This window comes from Hemiscyllium ocellatum, chromosome 28 (assembly GCF_020745735.1).
Source record: "Hemiscyllium ocellatum isolate sHemOce1 chromosome 28, sHemOce1.pat.X.cur, whole genome shotgun sequence".
NCBI lineage: Eukaryota > Metazoa > Chordata > Chondrichthyes > Orectolobiformes > Hemiscylliidae > Hemiscyllium > Hemiscyllium ocellatum.
This window is the reverse complement of record NC_083428.1, coordinates 46,961,697-46,987,559: the sequence shown is the minus strand read 5'-3', so window position 1 is coordinate 46,987,559 and position 25,863 is coordinate 46,961,697. Positions and strand designations below refer to the sequence as shown.

Genomic DNA, 25,863 nt, shown 5'->3' with positions numbered 1-25,863 from the left:
AGGAGGTCAGGCAGCATCCAAGGAGCAGGAGAATTGGTGTTTCGGGCATGAGCCCTTCTTCCTGCAGAAGGGCCCATGCCCGAAACGTCAAATCTCCTGCTCCTTGGATGCTGCCTGACCTACTATGTACTTCAAGTCAAACATCCAAACCATATAGCACTAGTACACACTGCAACTGATCCTCTTTAAGTACAGAGCACCAGTATAAGTACACACCCGGCCCAATTCTCCCAGAATACAACACTAACAAACACCAGGAAAGAACCTCCAGAATAACAATGCAGTCGTACAAACTACAAATGAAACTCACATTAGCATATGCAACCAAACCTTCATAAACACTGACTTCAGCTAAGTATTGTGTTTAATTCAGGAGCCTAAACTTACTAAGAACTTAGCAAGGCCACTACAGGAGTACTAGAGATGAGGAATTTCAACTATGTGGAGAAATTAGGGCTATTCTGCTCCTATCATGGGAGACTGAAAGGAAACTTGAAAGCAGTATTCAAATTAATGCGCACACTGATATATATATGAAGAAATTGTTTCTAATCACAGAAGCATCAGGATCCAGACAATGTGTTAAGGGCAATTGACAAAAGAACTAGAGACAACGTGAGGAAAACATTTTTTTAAGTAGCAAATTGTTATGATTTGCAATGCATGGCCAAAGTGCATTGGAAACAGATTCAATAATTTTCAAAAGGGAACTGGATAAATATTTGAAAGGAGAAAAGGTTCACAGCAATGGGGAAAGAACAGAAGAGTACAACTAATTTGATAGATTTCTTCAAGAACAGTACATGCATGATGGATCTCTTGACCTCCTTCTGCGTTGTTTCATTCCCATTTTATAACTGATTCACACTCCTTACCCAACCAACAACTATAGGTCATTCTGGTATAACACGACAGCTGTGTTCCTCTGCACCTCACGCTACGGAAAACCACTATGGAAAATCATATTGCAGAAGATCACTAATAGAAAATCACTATACCTGTTCAGCGGAAAGTTTGTATAATCCAAACAATATCCAAAATTCGTCAAACGCGTTATAGCCAATTTGCACTGACAAAATGTGCGTTATAGCAAAACGACCCATAATCTCTTCTACCACACAGCACAGAAAAGAATAAAAACAAGGGAAAGAACAAATAAACTTGCATTTATTAAATGCTTCACAAAAAGACAGGATGAACGAAAGCACTTCATTGCCAATGTACTACTTTTGAATATAGTCAAATAATTAATGTAGGAAATACAGGAACTAATTTGTGTGCCACACGTAAATGAGAAAATGACGAGAAAATCTGCATTTGTGATAATGGTTGAGGCAAAAATGTTATCTAAGACAACAGAGAACTGTCCTTCTCTTCATAAGATAGAAGATACCATCGCCTTATGATTATCTGAAAATGAAAATGGTGCTTCAGTTTAATGTTGTGGCAACACATATGGTACATCCAACAATGCTGCATTCTCTCAGTAATGCACTGGAGCATCATTTTGAGCAATCATGGAGTGGGTTTGAATACTAACTTGTAAAGTATTACCTCTGAACCAAGCCTTAAAGCACCACACTGATGTTGCTATACAATATAGCACCAGTATACATCACTACCAATCCTAAATTGGAAAACAGTTCTTATACAGTGATCTTTCACACAAGTAACAGTCACCCAACTGTGACAGAATTGCAGTCGTTTACCACTGTACCTTGAACCATTGCTGAATCTCATGGAATGTGTACTGAACAGGAGACTCGATACTAGGTATTTGAAAAAGTGTTTGATCATGACAGCAACATCAATAGGTATTCAGTCATAAGCTTGACAACAAGCAGTTTCACTTGGCTAGTTTAGGAAAATGGAAGAATGTGTTTGCAAATAGCATGCCCAATTACATTTCTTGTTGAAAAACAATACAAAAAAATCATGCAAATTTATGTTTAAAATACTGCTGTGTTAATTCAAGTTAGTAAGTGTAAATTAACAATTGAGAATTCTACTGCACACCTTTATTGTCATTTCAGTCAGAATACACTGATTTAGAATTTGTTTAGAGGTTTAGACACTTACAAATTTGGGTGGTGGCAATGTCACATTTAGACTGCTCAGGCTAACATCATGGCCATTCTGTGCACACGCTACCAGGCGTAAAGCCACATAAAAGCCCTAAAATGTAAACAAAGGGTTAAGTATGAGAGGAATTAGTGAATAATCATTGGAGCAGAATCAATGACAAAGCATGACTCTCATACCTGTTTATCTAGGTAGCCCTTGCCCTCAGGGTCTGCCAAATCCCAAATCTGCAGAGACAAATGAAGGGTTACATAAGCACTGTAGCCAAAGGGATCTGTCCCACTCCTGACAAACTCAAGAACAGAGACAGGAATTATCAGGCACTGTTTTCTTCCATTTTGTATTCCAGAAACAGACTTAAATACACTTATCCTCATCATGACACTAATTCATAGTGAGTTAAACGGCCTTGAAGGCTATAAAACTGTTAAAGGTGGAAATAATCTCGACAAATTTATACTAAAATATTTGATATTGCTAACTTCAGCTCAATGAGATCAAAACACTGCACTTCGATTGGTAGTGATTTGGATCTTGGCAACATCAGCGCACCAAAAAAAAAGTTAGGATACAGCTAGATGAATTTTATGTAAATAAAATCAAATACTGGTCTGGAGCAATATCATGTCATTTCTACAAATATTAGTACCCAGACACTTTCACACTTGCACTTGCACATATGTAGCATTTGAGAATCTCAGTCTGGACTGCAATCAGGTAACAATTGGTTAGAGAGCAGGAATTTTGTCATGGCAGCAGCAACAGTCCAATAGTCTATCAACATATTTAGTAAAGTCTTACAGGTGATACTAAAGGATAGATTGTAGTTATATTGAACTATAAACAGGAATGAGTTAATACCATTAGAAGAAAGAGACAGAAGTAGTTAATTTGAATAAAATTGTAAGTCGTAGAGGTCATAGAATCCCTACAATGCAGAAACAGGCCATTTGGCCCAAAAACTCCATACCTACCCTATGAAGTAACCCACACAGATTCAACCTTACCTTCAGCCCTGACTAATGCACTATGGGCAATTTAGCATGGCCCGTTCACCTGTCCTGCACATCTTTGGATTGTGGGAAGAAACCAGACCACCTGGAGGAAACCTAAACTAATGTCAGAAGAATGGACCTTTAGCTACTTATGCTGTTGATTCCTGAAAGATCCACTAGACAATACCCACACCCTTCCCACCAAACTCTCATTCCTTTCACATGAAGCTCTTATGTATAACAAAGAAAGAAAGTGCAAGAGAAACTCAGCAGGTGTGGCAGCATCTGTGGAGAGAAAGCAGAATCAACATTTCAGGTCCAGTGACCCTCCTTACTCATGTTTTGTGCACATATTGTTGGGTAACTCCAGCTGCCTGTTCAGGCATCAATGAGCATGAGTGACGGTCATCGATATTTATTTCCATTTGACAGAACTTTTGGGTGCTGAAAAAAAATGTCCAGGGTGAACAGAGTTACAGACGAGATTACACACTGGAGTCACATTAGGAAATTTAAATTTGTGTTTATTTTTGCTGGAAGAGCAACATAGGTGCCTTGTTACTGATATTCAAACTGAAATAATTACAGGTGACTGTGGGGAGGTATCAATCATCCAGCTTCATGATTCATATTAATAGTTTAGATAGCTTTCAGTTTTCAGAATTAAGTGTAGATAACTAGAAACTTATCCATAAAGCACCCTAATGCATTCGCAAATCAAAGATGTTTGGGTTGATTGCAGCTACAAGTTAGCCTGTATTCAAATTAAAAGTTAAAAATCACACAACACCCAGGTTATAGACCAATAGGTTTATTTTTAATGTCATCCAATCACAAAGCAACACCATCCATGCTCTCAAAACCAATCATAACATTATCATCAGACCAGCACAAGGTTCTGCACAATTAAAAGTAACACCTCAGAAAAAAACTTAGACAATGGATGATCTAACTCCAAGCATGTAAAAGAACCAGAAGGTTCTCCAAAGATTTAAATTATGCACTTTGTTCCCAGATTGAGAGCTTGAAAACTATTAGAAAACATGGGTGTTGTTTCACAGATCCAGCAAGCTTTGATTTTTAAATTATTTATGTGGGCTACCCAATCAAATAGCAGTTTTGAAGATAACATATGGGAAGTCCGCACTTAAAGTTGTTGCTACTCTCCCAAAAAGCATAACTTTTAAGTAAAACAATTTTATGTAAAGCATCATTTACCAAAGGAATCAATGCTATATCACAAAAATGGATGATTAAGGCAGAATTACAGAAACCCAAGATTCTGCAACATACAACTTGGGCTAATAAGTTACACATAATATTTGCGCCACAGCTTACATAAAACAGAATCTAAATATCTACCCTTGACTTTCCACAGCATTACATTATTGAATCCCGCACTATCAACATCATGGGAACTATCACTGACCAGAAACAGAACTGAATCTGTCATATAAAGTTACAGGGTGAAAACAATGACGGCAGATGCTGGAAACCAGAGTCTAGATTAAAGTGGTGCTGGAAAAGCACAGCAGGTCAGGCAGCATCCAAGGAGTAGTAAAAAGTCACAGTCCTACAGCACAGAGACAGGCCCTTTGGCCTAAACTGGCCCATGCTTACCAAAACATCCACCCACGTTAACACCGTTCCCCTGCACTTGGCCCATATCCTTCTACACCTTTCTGATCCACGTGTTTATCCAATTGCCTCTTAAATGTTGTTAAGGTACTCGCCTCAACCACTTCCGCTGGGAGCTCATTCCATATGCATCCCACCCTCTGTGTAAAAACATTGCCCCTCAGGTTTCCTTTTATCCTTTCCCCTCTAACCTTAAGCTGATGCCCTCTAGTTCTCGATTCCCCATTCCTGGGAAAAAGATTGAGTGCATTCACCTTATCCATGTCTCATGATCTTATACACTTCTATACAATCCCCTCTTAGTCTCCAACACTCTAAAGAAAAAAGTCCTAGCGTGTCCAATCTCTCCCCATAACTCAGATGATTGAGTCCTGGCAACATCCTTGTAAATTTCTTCTGCATTCATTCAGATGTAATAACATCCTTCCTTGAGCAAGGTGATCAAAACAAAACGCAATACTCCAAGTGCGGCCTCACCAGCGTGCTGTGCAACAGCTACATAACTTCCCAACTTCTATATTCGATGCCCTACTGATGTAGGCCAGTGTGCCAAAAGTCACCTTTACTGCCTTGTCTATTCTCCCCGTGTCTGCGTGGGTTTCCTCCGGGTGCTCCGGTTTCCTCCCACAGTCCAAAGATGTGCGGGTCAGGTGAATTGGCCATGCTAAATTGCCCATAGTGTTAGGTAAGGGGTATATGTAGGGGTAGGGGTATGGGTGGGTTGCGCTTCGGCGGGTCGGTGTGGACTGGTTGGGCCGAAGGGCCTGTTTCCACACTGTAAGTAATCTAATCTACCTATGACTCCCCTTTCAGAGAACTGTGCACCTGACCTCCAAGGTCCTTCCATTCCACTGCATTCCTTAAGGTCCTACAATTCACCATGAAACTCCTACCTTTATTTGATTTTCAAAAATGCAAGACTTAGCTATATTAAGTTCCATTTGCCATTTCTCTGCCCACTTTCCTCATAAAATGGACAAGATACCCACATCCACACTCACATTCTTTCGCTCTCACGTGCACACATTCTCTCTTCTCTTACTCTCTCTCACACACTTCCTCACATTGTTTCACAATCTCTCTCTCTCTCACCCTGTCTGTCTCACACCCTCTTAGCACAGATGGGGTTAGCATGGCTGGACACTTTGGTCAGCATTTGACCAGTTTGAGCTAAACGGCCTATCCCCTTGCTTTATGACTCTATGAAAGGTTGGACAGACTAGTCTTGTGTCCACTGGACTTTAGAATAGTAAAAGATGATTAAACATACATAATTCTAAGGGCTACTATTTAAAATCAAAGAGCTCCCTTTGCAAACAGAGATGAGGCAACTCTTATCTCAGAAGGTCGTGAGTCTTTAGAGTGCTCTTCCTGAAAAGGTGATTGAAGCAGAGTCCTTGAATATTTTTAAGGCAGAGGTGGATAGATTCTTATTAATCAAGGAGGTGAAAGGTAGATGTGAAAATGTACTGAGGTTACAATCAGATCAGCCATACTTTTATTGAATGGAAGAGCTGGTTCAAAGGAAGAGCTGAAGTGGCCTACTGCTGCTCCACATTCATATGTAACCATTCACAGTTATTAACAGGACCAGCAGACACAGACAGCCATATCAAATAAATCAATGCAGTAGAGCATGAACCTATAATAAACAACAGGCTCTGGGAAGAAAGTCTATTCAGTAAAACTATTTTACAAATTTTATGATGTGGAGGTGTCGGTGTTGGACTGAAGTTGTCAAAGTTAGAAATCACACACCAGGTTATGGTCTAGCAGGTTTATTTGAAAGTACTAGCTTTCAGAGCTCGTACTTCCAAATAAACCTACTGGACTATAACCTGGTGCTGCGTGATTTTTAACTTACAAATTTTAGAATGCAGGAATAAAACTATTATAAGCCAATTAAGGGAGAAGTATGAAAATGTGGGGATTGTAATTCACAGAAGCAGGAAGCTAATAGATATACTGCAAAGGTTACTTGCAACCTTAATTCGAGTTTAAACATAAGCATCATTTAATTCCCCTTACACAAGAGCTGACTGTCCAAACATTACGCAATATTCACTTTACCTCCTGTCAGTTTAGTACGGTATCTTAATAGCAGCTCACTCAAGAACAGGATAACAAGGACAAAACTGTAGAATTTGTGGAATTAACACTTCGATCCTCTTTGTCGCAAATATTTGTGGCACAAGAATATTGTGTGCCAGAACATTCCAGTCTCTACACGGAAATATCTAACCTATTGTGTAGCTGAATCAAAACAAATAATAAACACAGGTTTTTACTAACAATTGGAAACAAAGCAGTGTTCAAGGTTGAAGACGGTCACACCAGGGATATATTACCACAAATTTCAGTGACCTTCTCCATAACATGTTTCACTGCATAATTTAATAACAGGTTGTAAATGTTCTATCAAGTACTGTACTTCCACAGCAACTAAAGGACAGTCCAGTAGTTAATCAGCTGTCTGCAGCTCAAGATGCACAACATGAAGTGTGGTACTGATCAACACAGATGAAAGGTCCCATTTCAATCAGGGAGTTTATAGAGTTTAGGTGAAGCAGCAATCATGAGATTAAATTTGTCTTCAAGAAAAGAGATGATTTTTTTCAAACAGCAAATTGTCATAGGCTGGAATGCAATTCCTGAAAGTGATAGCATAACTAATATTAAATTTCAAAAGGGAATTAAATAAATACATGAAATCACTACATTTATTTGGGTTTGGGGAAAGAACCGGGACAGGAAAATATCAAATTGGGTAGCACTTTCAGAAAGCATCAACATGATGGGCCAAATTATCTCATTCTACCCTGTATCATTCCAGGAAAAGGAGAAGGGAAGAGTGATAGTGAAGAAGAGAAAATAAGTACCTGAAAGGACAGGGCAGCTGCAGAGTTGGAGCCAAGTACACTGTTCTCGTGATCCACGAGTAACAGGATGGAACAATCATTTTGATGGAATTATGAAGCTGCAACAGCTAAACATTAGGAATGCTGGTTTGAATTTCATTAATACCTACTCCTTCAGCCAGCAGTCAATAATCCAACATAGGCAACTTCCTGTTAAAGTGCTTGTGTCGTACTCATGGGCACATCGTTCAGGGCTGACAGGTTGTAGCTTTTGAAGAGTGTTTCTGTCTCAAACAGTAAGCGTTGGTCAGGCCTCAGTGGTAGTCATAAGGCAACTGTATCGAACTGTCTTCAGAACTGATGAAGAATCATACCGTTAAATCTTTTTCTCTCTCCACAGATGCTGCCACAAACATTGAGTTTTACTAGGGTAACGTTTGAATTCTTCTTTATATTGGCTGTCAATCTTTTCCCATATTCTCAATCTGTCCCTAATTTCCTTTCATGTTAGCCCTCTGAACATTCAATGGTAAACCTGACTCTCACTTGCACTGTCAGCTTGGCACATGTCATATGCCGCGTCTTTGGCATCATTTTATTCTCTAACTCTTGCATCATCTAGAGAGATCTGGCTTTTGGAAAAGTACCTCAGCAGAATCCTAATCATCTCCTCTGAAGGCAGTCCATGGATCCTTTACAGTTTTGCATGCCAATCTTTCATTCTAATTTACCTGAGACAGATTTGTCCTGAAATTGACCATCCTCTAAGTATTAGATTAGATTGCCTACAATGTGAAAACAGGCCCTTCGCCCTACCAGTCCACACCAACCCTCCGAAGAGTAACCCACCCAAAATCAATACCCATATTTACCCCTGACTAACGCATCTAACTCTATGGGCAATTTAGCATGACCAATTCACCTCGCCTGCACATCTTTGAACTGAGGGAGGAAACTGGAGCACCCAGAGGAAACCCACACAGACACGGGGAGAATGTGCAAACTCCACACAGTCGCCCGAGGTGGGAATCGAATCTGGGTCCCTGGTGCTGTGAGGCAGCAGTGCTAACCATTGAGCCACCATGCCACCCATATTGATAATGTGGTTTTGCCTCCTCTTTTTTATGGTGGTAAGTCACAGCTCAATCATAAGTTGTGGACCGGGTTGGAAAGACTAAATGACTACTCCTTTTTCTCTGCACTTAATGTACCCTTTCACTACTACTCATTCCTTTTGAGTTCAACCCGAACCTGACAGAAAGGGTGCATTTTGTCAGTACAAACCAAAAATCCTAAGTAGTGAGACCCCAAAATACAAGGATCAGTGTTAGGTTCTTTTTCTGGAGATCCTTACACCTTTGGTGCAACTGCAACATGCCAACTTCTGTGAACAACCAAAATTTTATTAAGCAAGTACAAGCTTTCTGGAGGAACCCTTAACACACCACATGGCTTGCGGTGCGGTGTCAAAGATCTCTCTGAATAAAGGAAACAAATCTTCCTTTATACAGTACAAGAGTTTCACATTTCAGTCGATAATGTCCACAAGACAACCCCCAGCCACTCCCCCACGGTCACTGTCACAAGACACAATGCAGTGACCTATTTCCAGAAACAATGTAATGGAAATCATCGCTTAATAGCCAGATCTGTTGTAAATTGTTTTTTTTAAACTACGGGATGTGGTCAGAATTTGACTGCAATGTTCTTATTGATTTCTGAATAGGGGATGATCGTGTTAATTCTTTTACTTTGAATAACTAAGAAATTTATGCAAATGGCTCTGAATGGCAAGAGATGAGAATGTAAACTCTTTACATTCCATCTGTAAAACAGAGACATACCACCCTACCCCTGGGACATCCAATTTCCTGCAGGTCAGCAAAGCAAATTAACCCTTTAATATCTCACCAGTACCTCAAACATCAAATATATAACTACCACACAAAAATTGGGCAAGGGATTTTAAACTACCTCTATCTTAGTATCAATCAAACACAAGCTTCTACTAGGGGAGCTGCCTATTCTCAGTTATAGTAAGTCACTTATCACAGTAAAGCTCGGAGAAATATGGATTACATCAATGTCACAAACTGCCAAAGCAGAGTTTTGAATTATTCTTCAACTAATTTCTCAAAATAATTGCACCAACATCATCACAATTCATATGCAGGGATGACCCCAGATTTGACATGCTTTATTCCCTTTGATGTAACTAGGGTAAACTTGAGTAATGCATTTTGCCTTTCAGCTGTGAAGACTTTCATAATAAGACCATGGATAAGGTTGTTACCATTAATTATCAGGAAATAATCAGCTACAGATTCTGATAAAAACATGTTTTCAGTTTATGTCACAATGCTGCTTGGTCATAGTAGCCTCAGCAATTAATTACTCAATCACAGACTTCACACAATGTACTCAATATTAATTATCTCTTGTATTTATTAGTATAAATACAAGTATATATGCAAGCATTTATTCTTTGAGCCATAAAATAGTGTAAAATATAATACTAATCCAAATAAACACTCTGAAGAAAGTAACTTTGCTGTGACAGCTACTGCAGACTGCAAATCTAATCATAGTTGTATCTCAGTAATAATTAAGAATTATATAACATGCTGCCACCACTAGAGGGTAGATATGATGACCAGAAGTAACGAACACTACATATTTACCAAACAATGATGGAATATTCCAGGACAGTGCCCAAACATCATTTTATCATTTAGCATTCCCAAAGGATGCAACATTCATGCGCTAGTTATGAAGAAAATAATTAAAATTTGTGATGTTTACTGCAGTATTGTTTGTTTAAAGTTAATGTAAATACAGTTTCAGGTATCCATCTTTTGCCACTATTCTCAATTGATTAAAACTATAAGTTTGTTTATCCATTCATTTTCAGAGTGCTGCAGTCCATTAAATCAATAGTGCTGGACATCATGTTCACACTGTTCACAACAATAACTGAATTATAATATACATACTACTCGACAAGGTCACAATTCTTTCATGTCTTAAGGGGCTTGTCAAGGTAAATACTGAGAGGATGTTTCCCCCATGAAAGTGTCTAACACCAGACAGCATCACCTTAGAATAAAGGGGCACCAATTTAAGACTGAGATGAGGAGGAATTTCTTCTCTTAGTGGGTTGGGAGTGTCTTTGAAACTTCTTACCCCAAGACCTGTGGGAGCAGAGGCATTGTGTGCACCTAAGGCTAAGAAAGATTCTTGATCAGTGGGAAATTAAGGGTAATGGAGAAAATACAGGAAGGTGGATATGAGGATTGCCATGCTCCTACTGATGTTGGGGTACGTTTGAGGGGCAAAACAGTTCCTATTCCTTATGGTCTTAGGTGTATTCTAGCTCTAAATGTTTCAGAACTGAACAGTCAACCATACCTTCCCTTCTCCAAGAATGCTGCCTGACTTCCCAAAAGAAGACGGAGAAATGACAGCAGGAAACCTCTTTACTAGCAGAAGGATGGCACCACAACACAGTATGATCCAATGCTAATACTACCATCTGTTATCAGGAAACAGTGAGGCCTCATCCCAGCTTGCACTGGAGGAGCTCGAGCAATAACCTGGTCTGGATGTGTTCAGTACAGACAGTGAGATCAGGAAGTAACTGCACCCTTAATCTATCAATTTCCTGCCTTTCACACAAGCATTAGACTCAGCCAAAAATAAAATTAGTGCAACAAATATTTTGCAATATTTTACTCTAATATGGACAATTGGTGCTACTCTTTATTGAAGAAGTCACTGTAGAAGCAGATATTTTAAGCATCAAACATCTTAAAATACCACAACTAGCTAAGTCTGACAACCCTGGATAGTTAACAGCTTAAATACTGATCACATGGCCTACAGACAGTACCCAGGGTCTGGCAGCTCAGTGGATTATTGCAGTGATGGATTCATGGCCAAATTCTCTTCAGTCAATTCCTAACTTGGGCTCTGTTGAATTCTCACTGAGAAAAAGTGTCATAGCCAGGTACAGTTTCTCAAAGCAACATTCTGATGTGAATTCAGTCTTCATTGACAGAAACAAGATTTATCTTGCAATTTTTACTGGCAGTGATGGCCCTTCCAAGAAAGGATGTATTTAAGTACTTGATAAACACTAAAAGATTCAGTTAAACTGGCACTTGAACAGCTTATTCTTTGTCAGTATAACATAGTTGGCAGGTATCTAATACACTGGTGCAGTCAAGGTGGAAGTAAGAGGCACCATCATTGTCTCAACTGAATCTGTTCCTGTGGACTCTTCAGTTGCCTCGAAATTCCCAGAACTGGACTCAACTGTCTGTCAGCATTAATTACAAATTCCCTTTTCAACATAACTTTCCAACAAACTGGGCCAGCATTAGGAAATCAGAGTTGATAAAGTACAGATATGTGCTCAAGAAGAACACATCTGGAGGTAGAGTTCAACACTGTCACCCTCATTGAGTTGAGTGACACCATTTAACACAGAACATACAGAACTTACCTAATTCTGTCAACTATTAAACATTCCTTTCATCGTTTAACATTTTCATCATTTAACATCCTAGATAACAGAAATACTATTGGTTTAGGAGGTTTGCTTTGCAGGATTCTTACCTTTCCTAAGGTAACGTCAGAGAGACCAGACTTCTTCAGGAACAATGCTGCTTCATTTGGCCCAACCTTTCCTGTATGAGCTGGATCCACCTATAAACAGAAACACCTATTCAGCACACATCAGTCACTCCCTGCACAAACACTTGCCTCTCTTGTACTCTGTAAAATTTTCTGCACAAATTGCTACCAAATTCAAAACTGAATATAATGTAAAATAATAAATTTAAATTTCATTATTGGCTCATTGATTCATCAGAAGACGGTGAATTCAAGCCAAACATCAGAGATTTGAGCACATAATCTGAGCTGGAATTCAGTGTATTACTGAGGAAGTGTTGCACTATCGGGAGTGCTGTATTTCAAATCAGATGTTAATCCTGAACACCCAGCTTCCTTCCCAGAGGAATGTAAAACTTGCCACAGCATTATTTAAAGAGAATTAAGACATTCTTTTGTTGTTGTGAGCTATATTTGCTGTTCAACCGAGACCTAAAACATATGATCATTTACTTCATCCATATTTGCATGTTTCCACATTATAACACCAACTACAGCCCAAAGGTAGTTCATTACCTATAAAATGCTTTGGAACATCTCAAGATGATGATGGATGCTAGAAAGATTCATGTTGCCTTTTGTTTTCAGTTGCTATTAAAATGTGCTTTGAAAAGGAGCTGAAACCTTGTATAATTTTTTTTAATTAGGTTTACAACTTTGCACTATTTGACACTATTTTGCAGTCACCTTGAATCTAAACACCCAATGCAGCTCCACCCATATGCTGCTTAACATTTGAATGCTATAAATATTCAATTAGAACTTTATGTAAAAAAATGTTCTAAACATCTCACATGAGAATTAGCAAAACCTGTTAGACTGGATTGTAATAAGCAAAACTTTCAACTTAACCAATTTCATTCAGGTTTATCTTCCCTGCAAAGTAGAACAGGTAGAAAGTCAACATTCACTTACTCGGTGATTATGGCAGAATTAGATTAGATTAGATTAGATTTACAGTGTGGAAACAGGCCCTTCGGCCCAACAAGTCCACACCGACCCGCAGAAGGGCAACCCACCCATACCCCTACATTTACCCCTTACCTAACACTACGGGCAATTTAGCATGGCCAATTCACCTGACCCGCACATCTTTGGACTGTGGGAGGAAACCGGAGCACCCGGAGGAAACCCACGCAGACACGGGGAGAACGTGCAAACTCCACACAGTCAGTCGCCTGAGTCGGGAATTGAACCCGGGTCTACAGGCGCTGTGAGGCAGCAGTGCTAACCACTGTGCCACCGTGCCGCCCACAAATTCTGGCGACGTAAGCTTCAAATTGCCCTCAAAAAACAGTTAAAATCATATCCTCATAAATTTGAAACAATTTTTCAAACATCCATAGAACACAATATACAAGCCTCTACAGTCAGATCAAAGAGTGCAATAAAGTATTATTGATGTTATTCAGCTATATTTTTCTTGGATATTAATTGCAACAAATGACTGGTGTCACGGGTTCCTATGGAAGAACTAAAACCACAGCCTGTCTCTGGGAAGCTTTCTTTAGCTACAGGAAATGGGCAATTCAGGACAATCTGTGTTAGGAATAAACAAGATGGAAATATCTTGATAATTTCCACAGCAGGATTTATCTCCCTATTTGAAGGCAGTTACAGTTGTCACATTTCTCAAGTTGGAAACTCACATTCCCTAAGTTTGGGGTTGGGGCAGATGCAGGGTGAGCATTTAGAGTTCATTTTTTCCCTCACATCCATAGGATTAATGCATGATGTCAGTAAAAACTTGCCAGCTGTAAAAAATCTCAGCTGGAAAAGCATCCGTGCTGCAGGCTTTGTAGTTTCTTATCTGTTTGGCTTTTTTTTGTGTGTATTTTCCCTTAATAGCAGATCATCATTGGATTCCACCAGAGTTCTGAGGGATAGCCTGGTGACTATCAGCAGCCACTGTGGATTCATGTTTGAGGAGTTACTGAAAATGTCCTTTCCAGCACTGACAGTTTGTACTGTTAGCTGAAGAGGGGAAACATCACCCTGTGACCAAAGGGATTTGATCCTCCAAAATCGGTCTGAAGCCAAGCAAGGCTACATGATGGCCTGACTCTATTTACAATCGACCTGACATTGGTGACTCACTTCCAAAATTATTGGTATTCAAATATTTTGTCAACAATAAATGCCACTTGGATAAAAAAAACCACTCAACCTCATTCACTGCAATGTCAAAACTAAACGGACCACAACAGATATAAAAGACCATAAGACATAGGAGTGGAAGCAAGGCCATTCGGCCCTCCACAAAGACCCACGCTATGCTAATGACTACATTGCTAATGCACATTCTAAACCAGTTTGTGAAACATTTTCAACCTCTTCAATCCTCCAAGGGAAATCAGTCTATCCTTGTCAAAACAAAACTCAGGTGAACCTAAAAATGGACAGTCGAACATTGCATCTTTCTTCAATATTGGAAAAAAAACTTAAGAATATGATAGATATTTGTATGCCTCGATAGCAGTAAAAAGACTACCACTGACGAAGAGATTCAACACCAAACTGGCTGCTCTTAATTATGCCTTTCATAGACTACAACAGTGAGTGCTTAACAATAAACACCTTCTGAAGTGTTCTACTGCACAGAATAGTTGTCATCACTTTGCTCTTGCACAGCACTGAGACCCAGACTATATACCACTGATGCATAAGAGCATTAGAAAAATTCCATCAACATTATCTCCACTCTTCCTCCATTTGAACATGCAACTGTCCTTCTTGAAATCAGTTCCACAAGCATTTAAGCATGACTGCTCAGTGGTTAGCACTACTGCCTCACAGTGCTAGGGACTCGGGTTCAATTCCAACGTCAGGCAACAGTCTTTGAGGAGACTGCACATTCTCCCTGTGTCTGCATGCATTTCCTCTGGGTGTTCTGGTTTCCTCCCACAATCCAAAGACTTGCAGGGTAGGTGGAATGGTCATATTAAATTGTCCATAGTGTCCAGGGATGTGTTGATTGGATGGTTTGTCCATAGAACATGCAGGGTTACAGAGATGGGATGGGTCTGGGGGGGTGCTCTTTGGAGGGTTGATATGGACAGGATGAGCCAAATGGCCTGCTTCCACACTGTACAGAGTCTAAAACATTTCAAAATCAACTTCAATGTACTGTGTGCCTAAATGGCTTGAAGTCATCTCCCCCCAGCAACTTTTTTTAATACTCAGGGGATGAGGGCATCACTGGCCAGGCCAGCATTTAGTGGCCATCTCGCTGGAGGATAATGAAGAGTCAACCACAGATATGCGTCTGGAGTCACATATACGCCAGACCAGGGAAGGATGGCAGTTTCCTTCCCTAAAGGACGTTAATGAACTAGATGAATTTTTACCAACAGTCAACAATGGATTTGTGGTTGATATTTGACAATTAATTCCAGACTTGTTTTATTGAATTCAAATTCCACCAACTACCGTGGTGGATTCAAACTTAAGTCTCCAAACTTAAGTCTCCAAACATAGAACAATACAGCACAGTACAGGCGCTTCAGCCTTCGATGTTGTGCCGACCTTACATCTTACTCTTAAGATCAAACGAACTTCCTTACCCTTCAATGTACTATCTTCCAAGATTCGTTTAAATGTCCTTAGTGTATGACTCTACCACCATTCCTGGCAGTGCCTTCCACACACTCACCACTCTCTGCGTAAAGAACCTACCTCTGACATCTCCCCCAAAACCTTCCACCAATTACCTTAAAATTATGACCCCTCGTGATAGCCAGTTCTACCCTTGGAAAATGTTTCTGACTATCCACACTATCTATGCCTCTCATTATCTTGTGCACCTCTATCAAGTCATCTTTCTTCGCTCCAATGAGAAAAGCCCCAGCTCCCTCAACCTTCCTTCATGAGGCATGCCCTCCAACTAGGCAGCATCCTGGTAAATCTCCTCTGCACCCTCTCTAAAGCTTCCAAACCCTTTCTATAATGAGGCAACCAGAACTGAACACAATATTCCAAGTGTGTTTTAACCAGGGCTCTACACAGCTGTAGTATAAACTCGCTGATCTTAAACTCCATCCAATGGCTAATGAAAGCCAACACACCATATGCCTTCTGAACAACCCTCTCAACTTGGGTGGTAAGTTTGAAGGATCAATGAACACAGACCCCAAAATCCCTCTATTCCTCCACACTGCCAACAATCTGGACTTTAACCCTATATTCGACATTCAAATTTGATCTTCCAAATGAATCGTTTCACACTTTTGCAGGTTGAACTCCGTCTGCCATTTGTCAGCACAGTTCTGCAACCTGTCAATGTCCCCTTGCAACCTACAACAGCCCTCCACACTATCTACAAGTCCACCAACCTTCGAGTCATCAGTAAACTTACTAACCTACCCTTCCACTTCCTCATCCAAGTCACAAGCAAGTCAAACAACCAGGGAAGGCAGGGATGAAGCAGAGAACAAGGTAGAACTGATAAATTAAACTGCATTTATTTCAATGCAAAAGGCTAAACAGCGAAGGCAGATGAATTCGGGGCATGGTTAGGAATATGAGACTGGGATATCATAGCAATTACAGAGATGTGGTTCAGGGATGGGCAGGACTGGCGGCTTAATGCTCCAGGATACAAATGCTACAGGAAGGACAAAAAGGGAGGCAAGAGAGGGGGGGTGGGGGAATGGCGTTTTTGATAAGGGATAGCATTACAGCTGTACTGAGGTAGGATATTCCGGGAAATACATCCAGGGAAGTTATTTGGGTTGAACTGAGAAATAAGAAAGATCACCTTATTGGGATTGTATTATAGACCCTCTAACAGTCAGAGGGAAATTGAGAAACAAATTTGTAAGGAGATCTCAGTTATCTGTAAGACTAATAGGGTGGCTATGGTAGGGTATTTTAACTTTCCAAACATTGACTGGGACTGCCATCGTGTTAAGGGTTTAGATGGAGAGGAATTTGTTCAGTATGTACAAGAAAATTTTCTGATTCAGTATGTGGACCTACTCTTGGGAAATAAGGTAGGGTAGGTGACTGAGGTGTCAGTGGGGGAGCACTTTGGGGCCAGCGACCATAATACTATTAGTTTTAAAATAGTGATGGAAAAGGATAGACCAGATCGAAAAGTTGAAGTTCTAAATTGGAGAAAGGCCAATTTTGACAGTATTAGACAAGAACTTTCAAAAGCAGATGTTGGCAGGTAAAGGGATGGCTGGAAAATGGGAAGCCTTCAGAAATGAGATAACGAGAGTCCAGAGACAGTATATTGCTGTTCGGGTGAAAGGAAAGGCTGGTAGGTATAGGGAATGCTGAATGAGTAAAGAAATTGAGGGTTTGGTTAAGAAAAAGAAGGAAGCATATGACAGGTATAGACCGGATAGATCAAGTGAATCCTTAGGAGAAAGTGAGGACTGCAGATGCTGGAGATCAGAGCTGAAAAATGTGTTGCTGGAAAAGCACAGCAGGTCAGGCAGAATCCAAGGAGCAGGAGAATCGACGTTTCGGGCTGAAGAAGGGCTTATGCCCGAAACGTCGATTCTCCTGCTCCTTGGATGTTGCCTGACGTGCTGCGCTTTTCCAGCAACACATTTTTCAGCAAGTAAATCCTTAGAAGAGCATAAAGACAGCAGGAGTATACTTAACAGGGAAGTCAGGAGGGCAAAAAGGGGACATGAGATAGCTTTGGCAAATAGAGTAAAAGAGAATTCAAAGGGTTTTTCCGAGATAACTAGGGAGAGAATAGGACTCCTCAAAGATCAGCAAGGCAGCCTGTGTGTGCAACGCCAGGTGTTATGAGGGAGATACTAAATGAGTATTTTGCATCAGTATTTACTGTGGAAAAGGACATGGAAGGTATAGAATGTAGTGAAATAGATGGTGACATCTGGAAAAATGTCCATGTTATGGAGGAGGAAGTGCTGGATGTCTTCAAACACAAAGGTGGATAAATCCCCAGGACCTGATCAGGTGTACCCTAAAACTCTGTGGGAAGCTAGGAAAGTGATTGCTGGGCCTCTTGCTGAGATATTTGTATCATTAATAGTCACAGGTGAGGTGCCAGGAGGCTGGAGGTTGGCTAACGTGGTGCCACTGTTTAAGAAAGATGGTAAGGACAAGCCAGAGAACTATAGATCAGTGAGCCTGACGCGGGTGGTGGACAAGTTGTTGGAGGGAATCCTGATGGACAGGAGAATGTATTTGGAAAGGCAAGGACTGAAACTCCAAAGGGTTCAGAAACAATTTACAAGGATGTTGCCAAGGGTTGAGGATTTGAGCTGTAGGGAGACGTTGAATAGGCTCGGGCTGTTTTCCTTGGAGCATCAGAGGCTGAGGGTGACCTTTTAGAGGTTTATAAAATCATGAGGGGCATGGTTATGATAAATAGACAAAGTCTTTTCCCCGGGGTCGGGGAGTCCAGAACTAGAGGGCATGTGTTTAGAGTGAGAGGGGAAAAATATAAAAGAGACCAATGGGGCAACGTTTTCACTCAGAGGGGGATACGTGTATGGAATGAGCTGCTGGAGGAAGTGGTGGAGGCTAGTATAATTGCAACATTTAAAAGGCATCTGGATGGGTATATGACTAGGAAGGGTTTGGAGGGATATGGACTGGGTATGACTAGGAAGGTTTGGAGGGATATGGACTGGGTGCTGGCAAGTGGGACTAGATTGGGTGGGATATCTGGTCTGCATGGAGAAGTTGGACAAAAGGATCTGTTTCCATGCTGTACATCTCTATGACTCTATTTATAAAAATCATGAAAAGCAGAGGTCCAAGAACTGACCCCTGTGGAACACCACTGGTCACCAAGCTCCAGGCTGAATATTTTCCATCTGCTACTATCCTGTCTTCTATGGGCCAACTAATACTGTATCCAGACAATCAGATATTCCTGTATCCCACGCCTGCTTACCTTCTGAATGAGCATACCGTGGGGAACCTTATCAAACCTCTTGCTAACATCCATGTACACCACATCAACTGCTCTACCTTCAACAATGTGTTTTGTCACATCCTCAAAGAATTCAATAAGGTTTGTGAAGCATGACCTGCCTCTCACAAAGCCATGCTGACTATTTCTAATCAAGCTATGTTTGTCCAAGTAATCATAAATCCTATCTCGCAAAATCCTCTCCAATGATTTCCCCACCACAGATGAAAGAATGATTGGTCTGTAGTTCCCAGGATTATCCCTATTCACTTTCTTGAATAGCATTTGTTGTTCACCAATGATCTGGCACTACTCCATTGAAGAGTGAGGACACAAAGATCATCGCTAAAGGTGCAGCAATCTCTTCCCTCAGTTCCTGTAGCAACCTTGGGTATATCCCATCTGGCCCAAGGGAATTTTTCTATCCTTACGTTTTTCAAAATTTTAAGCACATCCTCATTCTTAACATTAACCTGTTCGAGCATATCAGTCTGTTTCACACTGACCTCAGAAGCGTCAAGGTCCATCTCAGTGGTGAGTACTGAAGCAAATAATTCATTAAGGACCTCACCTATCTCCTCCGACTCCAGGCACAAGTTCCCTTCACTATCCCTGATCGGCCCTAGCCTCAATCTGGCCATCCCCTTGTTCCTCTCTGAAGTATAGAAATGCCTTAGAGTTTTCCTTAATAATACACACTAAAGCCTTTTCATGCCCACTTCTAGCTCTAGATCCATTCTTCAGTTCCTTCCTGGCTATCTTGTAACCCTCTACAGTCCTGTCTGATCCTTGCCTCCTCAACTTTAAGTAAACTTCCTTCTTCCTCTTGGCTGGATGTTCCACAATCCTTGTCACCCACAATTCTTTCAACCTACCATCACTATCTTGTCTCAGCGGGACAAACCTGTTCAATACTATCAGCAAGTGCTCCCTAAATGGGCGGCACGGTGGCACAGTGGTTAGCACTGCTGCCTCACAGCGCCAGAGACCTGGGTTCAATTCCTGACTCACGCAACTGACTGTGTGGAGTTTGCACGTTCTCCCCGTGTCTGCGTGGGTTTCCTCCGGGTGCTCCAGTTTCCTCTCACAGTCCAAAGATGTGTGGGTCAGGTGAATTGGCCATGCTAAATTGCCCGCAGTGTTAGGTGAAGGAGTAAATGTAGGGGTATGGGTGGGTTACGCTTCGGCGGGTCGGTGTGGACTTGTTGGGCCGAAGGGCCTGTTTCCACACTGTAAGTAATCTAATCTAATCTAAACAACTTCCACATTTCTGTCATGCATTTCCCTGAGATCATCTTTTTCCAATTTAGGCACCTCAGTTCCTGTCTTAATAACATTGGAATTCCCTCTCCATGAATTAAATACTTTCCCATACAATCTGCTCCTATCTCTCTCCATGTGTATAGTGAATGTCATGACGTTGAAATTACGATCACCGAAATGCTCTCCCACCGAGAGACCTGACACCTGGCATGGTTTGTTGCCAAGAACTAAATGCAATACGGCCTCCCCTCTAGTTGGCCTATCTCGATATTGAGCCAGGAAGCGTTTCTGGACACACCTGACAAAATCTGCTCCATCCAAACTATCTGAACTAAGGAGGCTCCAATTGATATTAGGGAAGTTAAAGTCACCCATGACAACTTCTGCACTTTCCCAAAATCTGCTTCCCAATCTGCACCTCCATGTCGCTGTTGCCTGGGGAAGGCTGTAGAAAACTCCCAATAAAGTGATTGCTCCTTTCCTATTTCTGACTTCTACCCATACTGTCTCTGTCGACAAACCCTCCTCGATGACCTTCCTTTCTGCAGCTGTGATACTATCCATGATTAGCAATGCCACTCCTCTACCTCTTTTACCTCCCCCCACCATTCCACCCGAACTCTGGAACATCCAACTACCACCCCTGCCATGTTATATCCAAGTCTCCATAATAGCCACGACGTCATAGTTCCAAGTAGTGATCCACCCTTATTCTTGATACTACTAAAATTCAAAAAGACACACTTCAACACATCACACTGACCGCACCTTTGCCCTATCAACTGTTTATCCCTCCTCACAGACTCTCTGCACGCTATATCTGGCTGCTCACTACCTACTCCATGATCTGCTCTATACATCCTGTCCCCATCCCACTGCCAAACCAGTTTAAACTCTCCTGAAGAGCTCTCGCAAACCTCCACCCAGGATATTGGTGCCCCACCAGTTCAAGTGCAACCCGTCCTCCTTGTATAGGTCCCACCTTACCCAAAAGATATCCCAATGATCTAAATATCTGAAGTCCTCCCTCCCACACCAGCCCTGCAGCCACATATTCATCTGCACTTGCTCTCTGTTCCTAGCCTCACTAGCCTGTGGCACTGGTAGCAATCCTGAGATTACTACTCAACTTGCCTTGCCTTTTACCTTCCAACCTAACTCCTTATATTCTCTTTTTAGGTCCTCATCCCTTTCCCTACCTTTGTCAATGGATGTGCACCACGTAGATGTGTACCACAATTTCTGGCCACTCTCCATCTTCCTTAAAATTTCTGTATACTCGATCCAGACCCTGGCACCCGGGAGACAACACACCATCTGGGAGTCTTGCTCATGACCACAGAATCTCTGGTCTGTTCCTCTCACCATTGAATCTCCTATCACTATTGTTCTCCTCTTCTCCCCCCTTCCCTTCTGAGCCACAGGGCCAGACTCAGTGCCAGAAATCTGGCCACTGTGGCTTTCCCCTGGTAGGATACACACAAAACAGTATCCAAAATGGTATACTTATTATTGAAGGAACAACCACAATGGACCTCCCTGCACTGTCTACCTATTCCCTTTCTTCCCCTGTCAGTCACCCAGCTACCTTTATCCTGCAATTTAAGTGTAACTATCTCCCTATAACTCCACTCTGCCATCCCCTCTGCCTCCTGAATGATCTGAAGTTCATCCAGCTCCAGTTCCCAACGTGGTCTGTAAGGAGCTGGAATTGGGTGCACTTCTCGCAGGCAAAGTCACCAGTGGTGACCCTTACCTCCCACATCCTGCAAGAGGAGCATACTCCTCGGCCCTAAGTTGTCAAGAGATTGAATAAATGTAAAAGAAGCCTTAGCTTACCAATCCTCCACACACAGTCTTTTTTTTGGTTAGAGGAGGACAGCAGCTGTGAGACAATACACGTGTAGTGTCTTTGGTTTAGCCTGAGCCCAAATATATCAACTCATGAATCGAGCAATCCCTGTGTCTGCCTCCATTCCTATTGAGCCTTCACTCAGGCTATTCACGAGGTAAGTCTATAAAAGAGAAATTTACCTTCCCGGCAGCACCCTGGTCCATGCTCTCACTGCTCCTGCTGCTGTAAATAGAAGCCACTGATTCACGAGCTAATTCTTTAAGCATTACCTGGGTGTCTGGATTAACAATCCAGCGATAATACTAGTAGGCCATTGCCTCCCTGGACAAGTGCTGTTCTCTCAAGTTTCAAATGGGAAGAACAAAGGAAACACTCCAAAGTGACTCTAAAGTTCTGCTTGTAGCACAATGACAGTGAACGTAATGAGCAGGAGGAATTTGTTACCAATCATTCAAAAATGTGACAACTTTCCCATTAAGCTGCAGCATGTTTTAAATCATAACACCTTAATAATGGGGCAGAGCAGTAGCTGCAAGGAAAAGAAAAGGAAGCAAGTCCTGAACTCCAGATCCCACTAGCTCATAGGATGCTCCACTCCATGTGCCTAAAGATCTGCAAGTTGAGAATTGGCCTGTTCAGTCATACTAAAACCATGACATAAATTCATGATCCTCAGCCTCAAATTGCAGGGCAGCCAACAGCAATGACAGCAGATTCTTTACTGGCAAAGATTTTAGGAAGGCTGGTCTCTGTGGAATATGGCACAACAGTTGGTGACTAAAGTGGTCCATTCTTGATCTGCAGGCTCTAGAACAGCTGGGGCACTGTAGCTGCTCATTTGGAGGGGCTCTGGTTTTAGGAAACTCTTTTCATTATCTGCATCTTTCTTCAATAGTCTCTGCTTGTTTCAAACTTGCAATTTGCTTTCCTGGTTGTTGTGTGACCGCACAACTTCCTGTTCCTGCACATTCACTTTTCTATAAAGTGTTCCATGGTGTAATTGTGTTATAAGTAGTTTTTACTATCCATAAGTTTAAATCCTATACCACATTATCACCTTTGGTAGAAATTTAATCAACCATGAAATCTTGTATTATCAAAATTTTGCAATTCATAGTTTTAATCAACAGAGTAGCTAACTCTTACTGCTGTTCACCCATCACTTCTTGGGTAATTTGCCTGCAGTTTACCTGAGCAGCAACAGTATCAAACCCTGTTTTGATGGGGCATTATATAAAAGCAACTAGTGATTATCATTGTTGTAAATACCTGAATAACATTGAAAACTTTATAGATTCTGAGAGACAGTGTAGAAATTAGTGTAGTTATCTACTTGGTTAAACTTTCAAAGGAGGGTATAACTAAAAGGTACAAGTAGCAGCAAAAAGCAGAAGATTTAGAAAGATGTGTGAGGTGTTCAGAAGAACAGAATCAACATGTTTAAAGGTGACTTCAAAGATAGGATGGGAAAAGAACAGAACAACAAAGATCAAGGGCAAGAAATTGTGACAGTGACCAGAAAAGGCGGTCAAGTTAAATTCGAAGAAAAAGGAATGGGGCGGTTGAGTTTGCAATATGATTCACTAAGAGCCAGGATGAGGTCTTTCTCAACTATACGCAATCTGCAAATCCCTCAGCTCTCTTACTATCCAAAACCTTTGGTGAAATTCTTTGCGAAGGTTGGTGGAGAGGTAAATAGTGTGGAGTGCTGTTGTAGGTTGCAAGGGGACATTGACAGGTTGCAGAACTGGGCTGAGAAGTGGCAGACGGAGTTCAACCTGCAAAAGTGTGAAGTGATTTTAGATACTAAGAACCTTTTACCGCTAATGGAGTCAGGTGTTACTAGGGGACATAGCTTTAAATTAAGGGGTGGTAGGTATAGGACAGATGTTAGGGGTAGATTCTTCACACAGCGGGTTGTGAGTTCATGGAATGCCCTGCCCGTATCAGTGGTGAACTCTCCTTCTTTATGGTCATTTAAGCGGGCATTGGATAGGCATTTGGAAGTTATTGGGCTAGTATAGGTTAGGTAGGATTCGGTCGGCGCAACATCGAGGGCCGAAGGGCCTGTACTGCGCTGTATCCTTCTATGTTCTATGTTCTATGATTCATTTTGAACGGGTGAATTTGAATGCAGAATACAGGGTTAAAGGCATGATTCTTGGCAGTGTAGAGGAACACAGGAATATTTGAGTCGTTGTCCATTGATCCCTCAAAGTTGCCACCCAAGTTGAGAGGGTTGTTAAGAAGGCATATGATGTGTTGGCTTTCATTAGCAGGGGGATGGAGTTTAAGATCCGCAAAGTTATGCTGCAGCTCTATACAGCCCCAATTAGACCACACTTGGAATACTGTGTTCAGTTCTGGTCGTCTCATTAACAGAAGGATGTTGAAGTTTTAAAGATTAAATTAGATTAGATTCCCTCTAGTGTGGAAACAGGCTCATCGGCCCAAGAAGATTTACCAGGTGGCTGCCTGGGCTGGAGGACATGTCTTATCAAGAAAGGCTGAGGGAGTTAGGGGCTTTTTCATTGGAGTGAAGAAGAATGAGAGGTGACTTGATAGAGTTTACAAGATGATGAGAGGCATAGATAGAGTGGATAGCCAGAAGTGTTTTCCCAGGGCGGAAATGGCCATCATGAGGGGTCATAATTTTAAGGCGATTGGGTGGATGGTCGAGGGGAGATGTCAGAAGTAGGTCCTTTACAAAGAGAGTAGTGGATGCATGGAATGCACTGCTAGCAGTGGTAGTAGAGTCAGATACATTAGGGACATTTAAGCGACTCTTAGACAGTACTAGAAGATAATACAATGATGGGTATGTAAGTTGGTCTGATCTTAGAGTAGGATAAAGGGTCGGCACAACATTGAGGGCCAAAGGGCCTGTACTATTCTATGTTCTGTGACCTAGGATTGAATATACTCACAACTACCCACAGCACTCTGGTAAAAAATTCCAAATATTCAAAGCTATGAATTAAGACACTTCCCATCTCAATCCTGTCACTGATATAGTGTGGAATAAGTTTATTGAAGTATTTTTAAATAGGTTGAAGACTGAAGATGAGTCAGAGGTGGTCAGCCATTTAGAATATTGGTAAATATCAAGACAGAAATCAATGGTCGAGTGGTCAGATAATGAGTGAGGAGGTTATCAGGGCAACAGGGAATAGACTGGTCACAGTTAGCAAGAAGCTGCAGAATGAAATGTGTTCTTTGCTTCCACTTCTAAGGGTAAGAATAGGAGCAAAGCAACTGTAAGGATAGTCGCAATCCTGTAAGTTCCTTGAATATTGCAAGGATAAAAAGGCTACGCAAAGGGCAAATAGGCATCATTGGGAAGAAAAATGTCACTATCCAATGATACGCAGAAGATAATCTAGCTATTGACAAAGAAGCAGCTGAATTAGAAATGTCAATCCAGACATGGCATAGCTAATTAAGATGATTTTGCCACAGATCAATTCAAATCTTTGAGGTTCATGAAGGGGAAAGCTACATGGCAAGGAGTGAATGGCAGATGTGGGATACAAGGAAATATTTAGTGGGACAAGTGTGTGAAATGTCAAATGGCAGGACTGTAATCTTATGGCAAAT

General features: G+C 41.3%; 1 protein-coding gene across 6 annotated transcripts in view; it reads right to left on the bottom strand.

Moving 5' to 3' along the window:
* eps15l1a (epidermal growth factor receptor pathway substrate 15-like 1a) overlaps positions 1 to 25,863 on the bottom strand; it is a 366,481-nt gene that overhangs the window by 254,857 nt on the left and 85,761 nt on the right. For 5 of the 6 annotated variants that reach the window (XM_060846401.1, XM_060846406.1, XM_060846402.1 and 2 more), the window contains exons 3-5: positions 12,191 to 12,280; positions 2,262 to 2,309; positions 2,080 to 2,175 (exon numbers count right to left, since the gene is read on the bottom strand). In XM_060846401.1, the coding sequence (XP_060702384.1) occupies positions 2,080 to 2,175; positions 2,262 to 2,309; positions 12,191 to 12,280 (234 nt within the window). The remainder of the gene's footprint in view (positions 1 to 2,079; positions 2,176 to 2,261; positions 2,310 to 12,190; positions 12,281 to 25,863) is intronic. The other variant, XM_060846403.1, reaches the window with a different exon arrangement.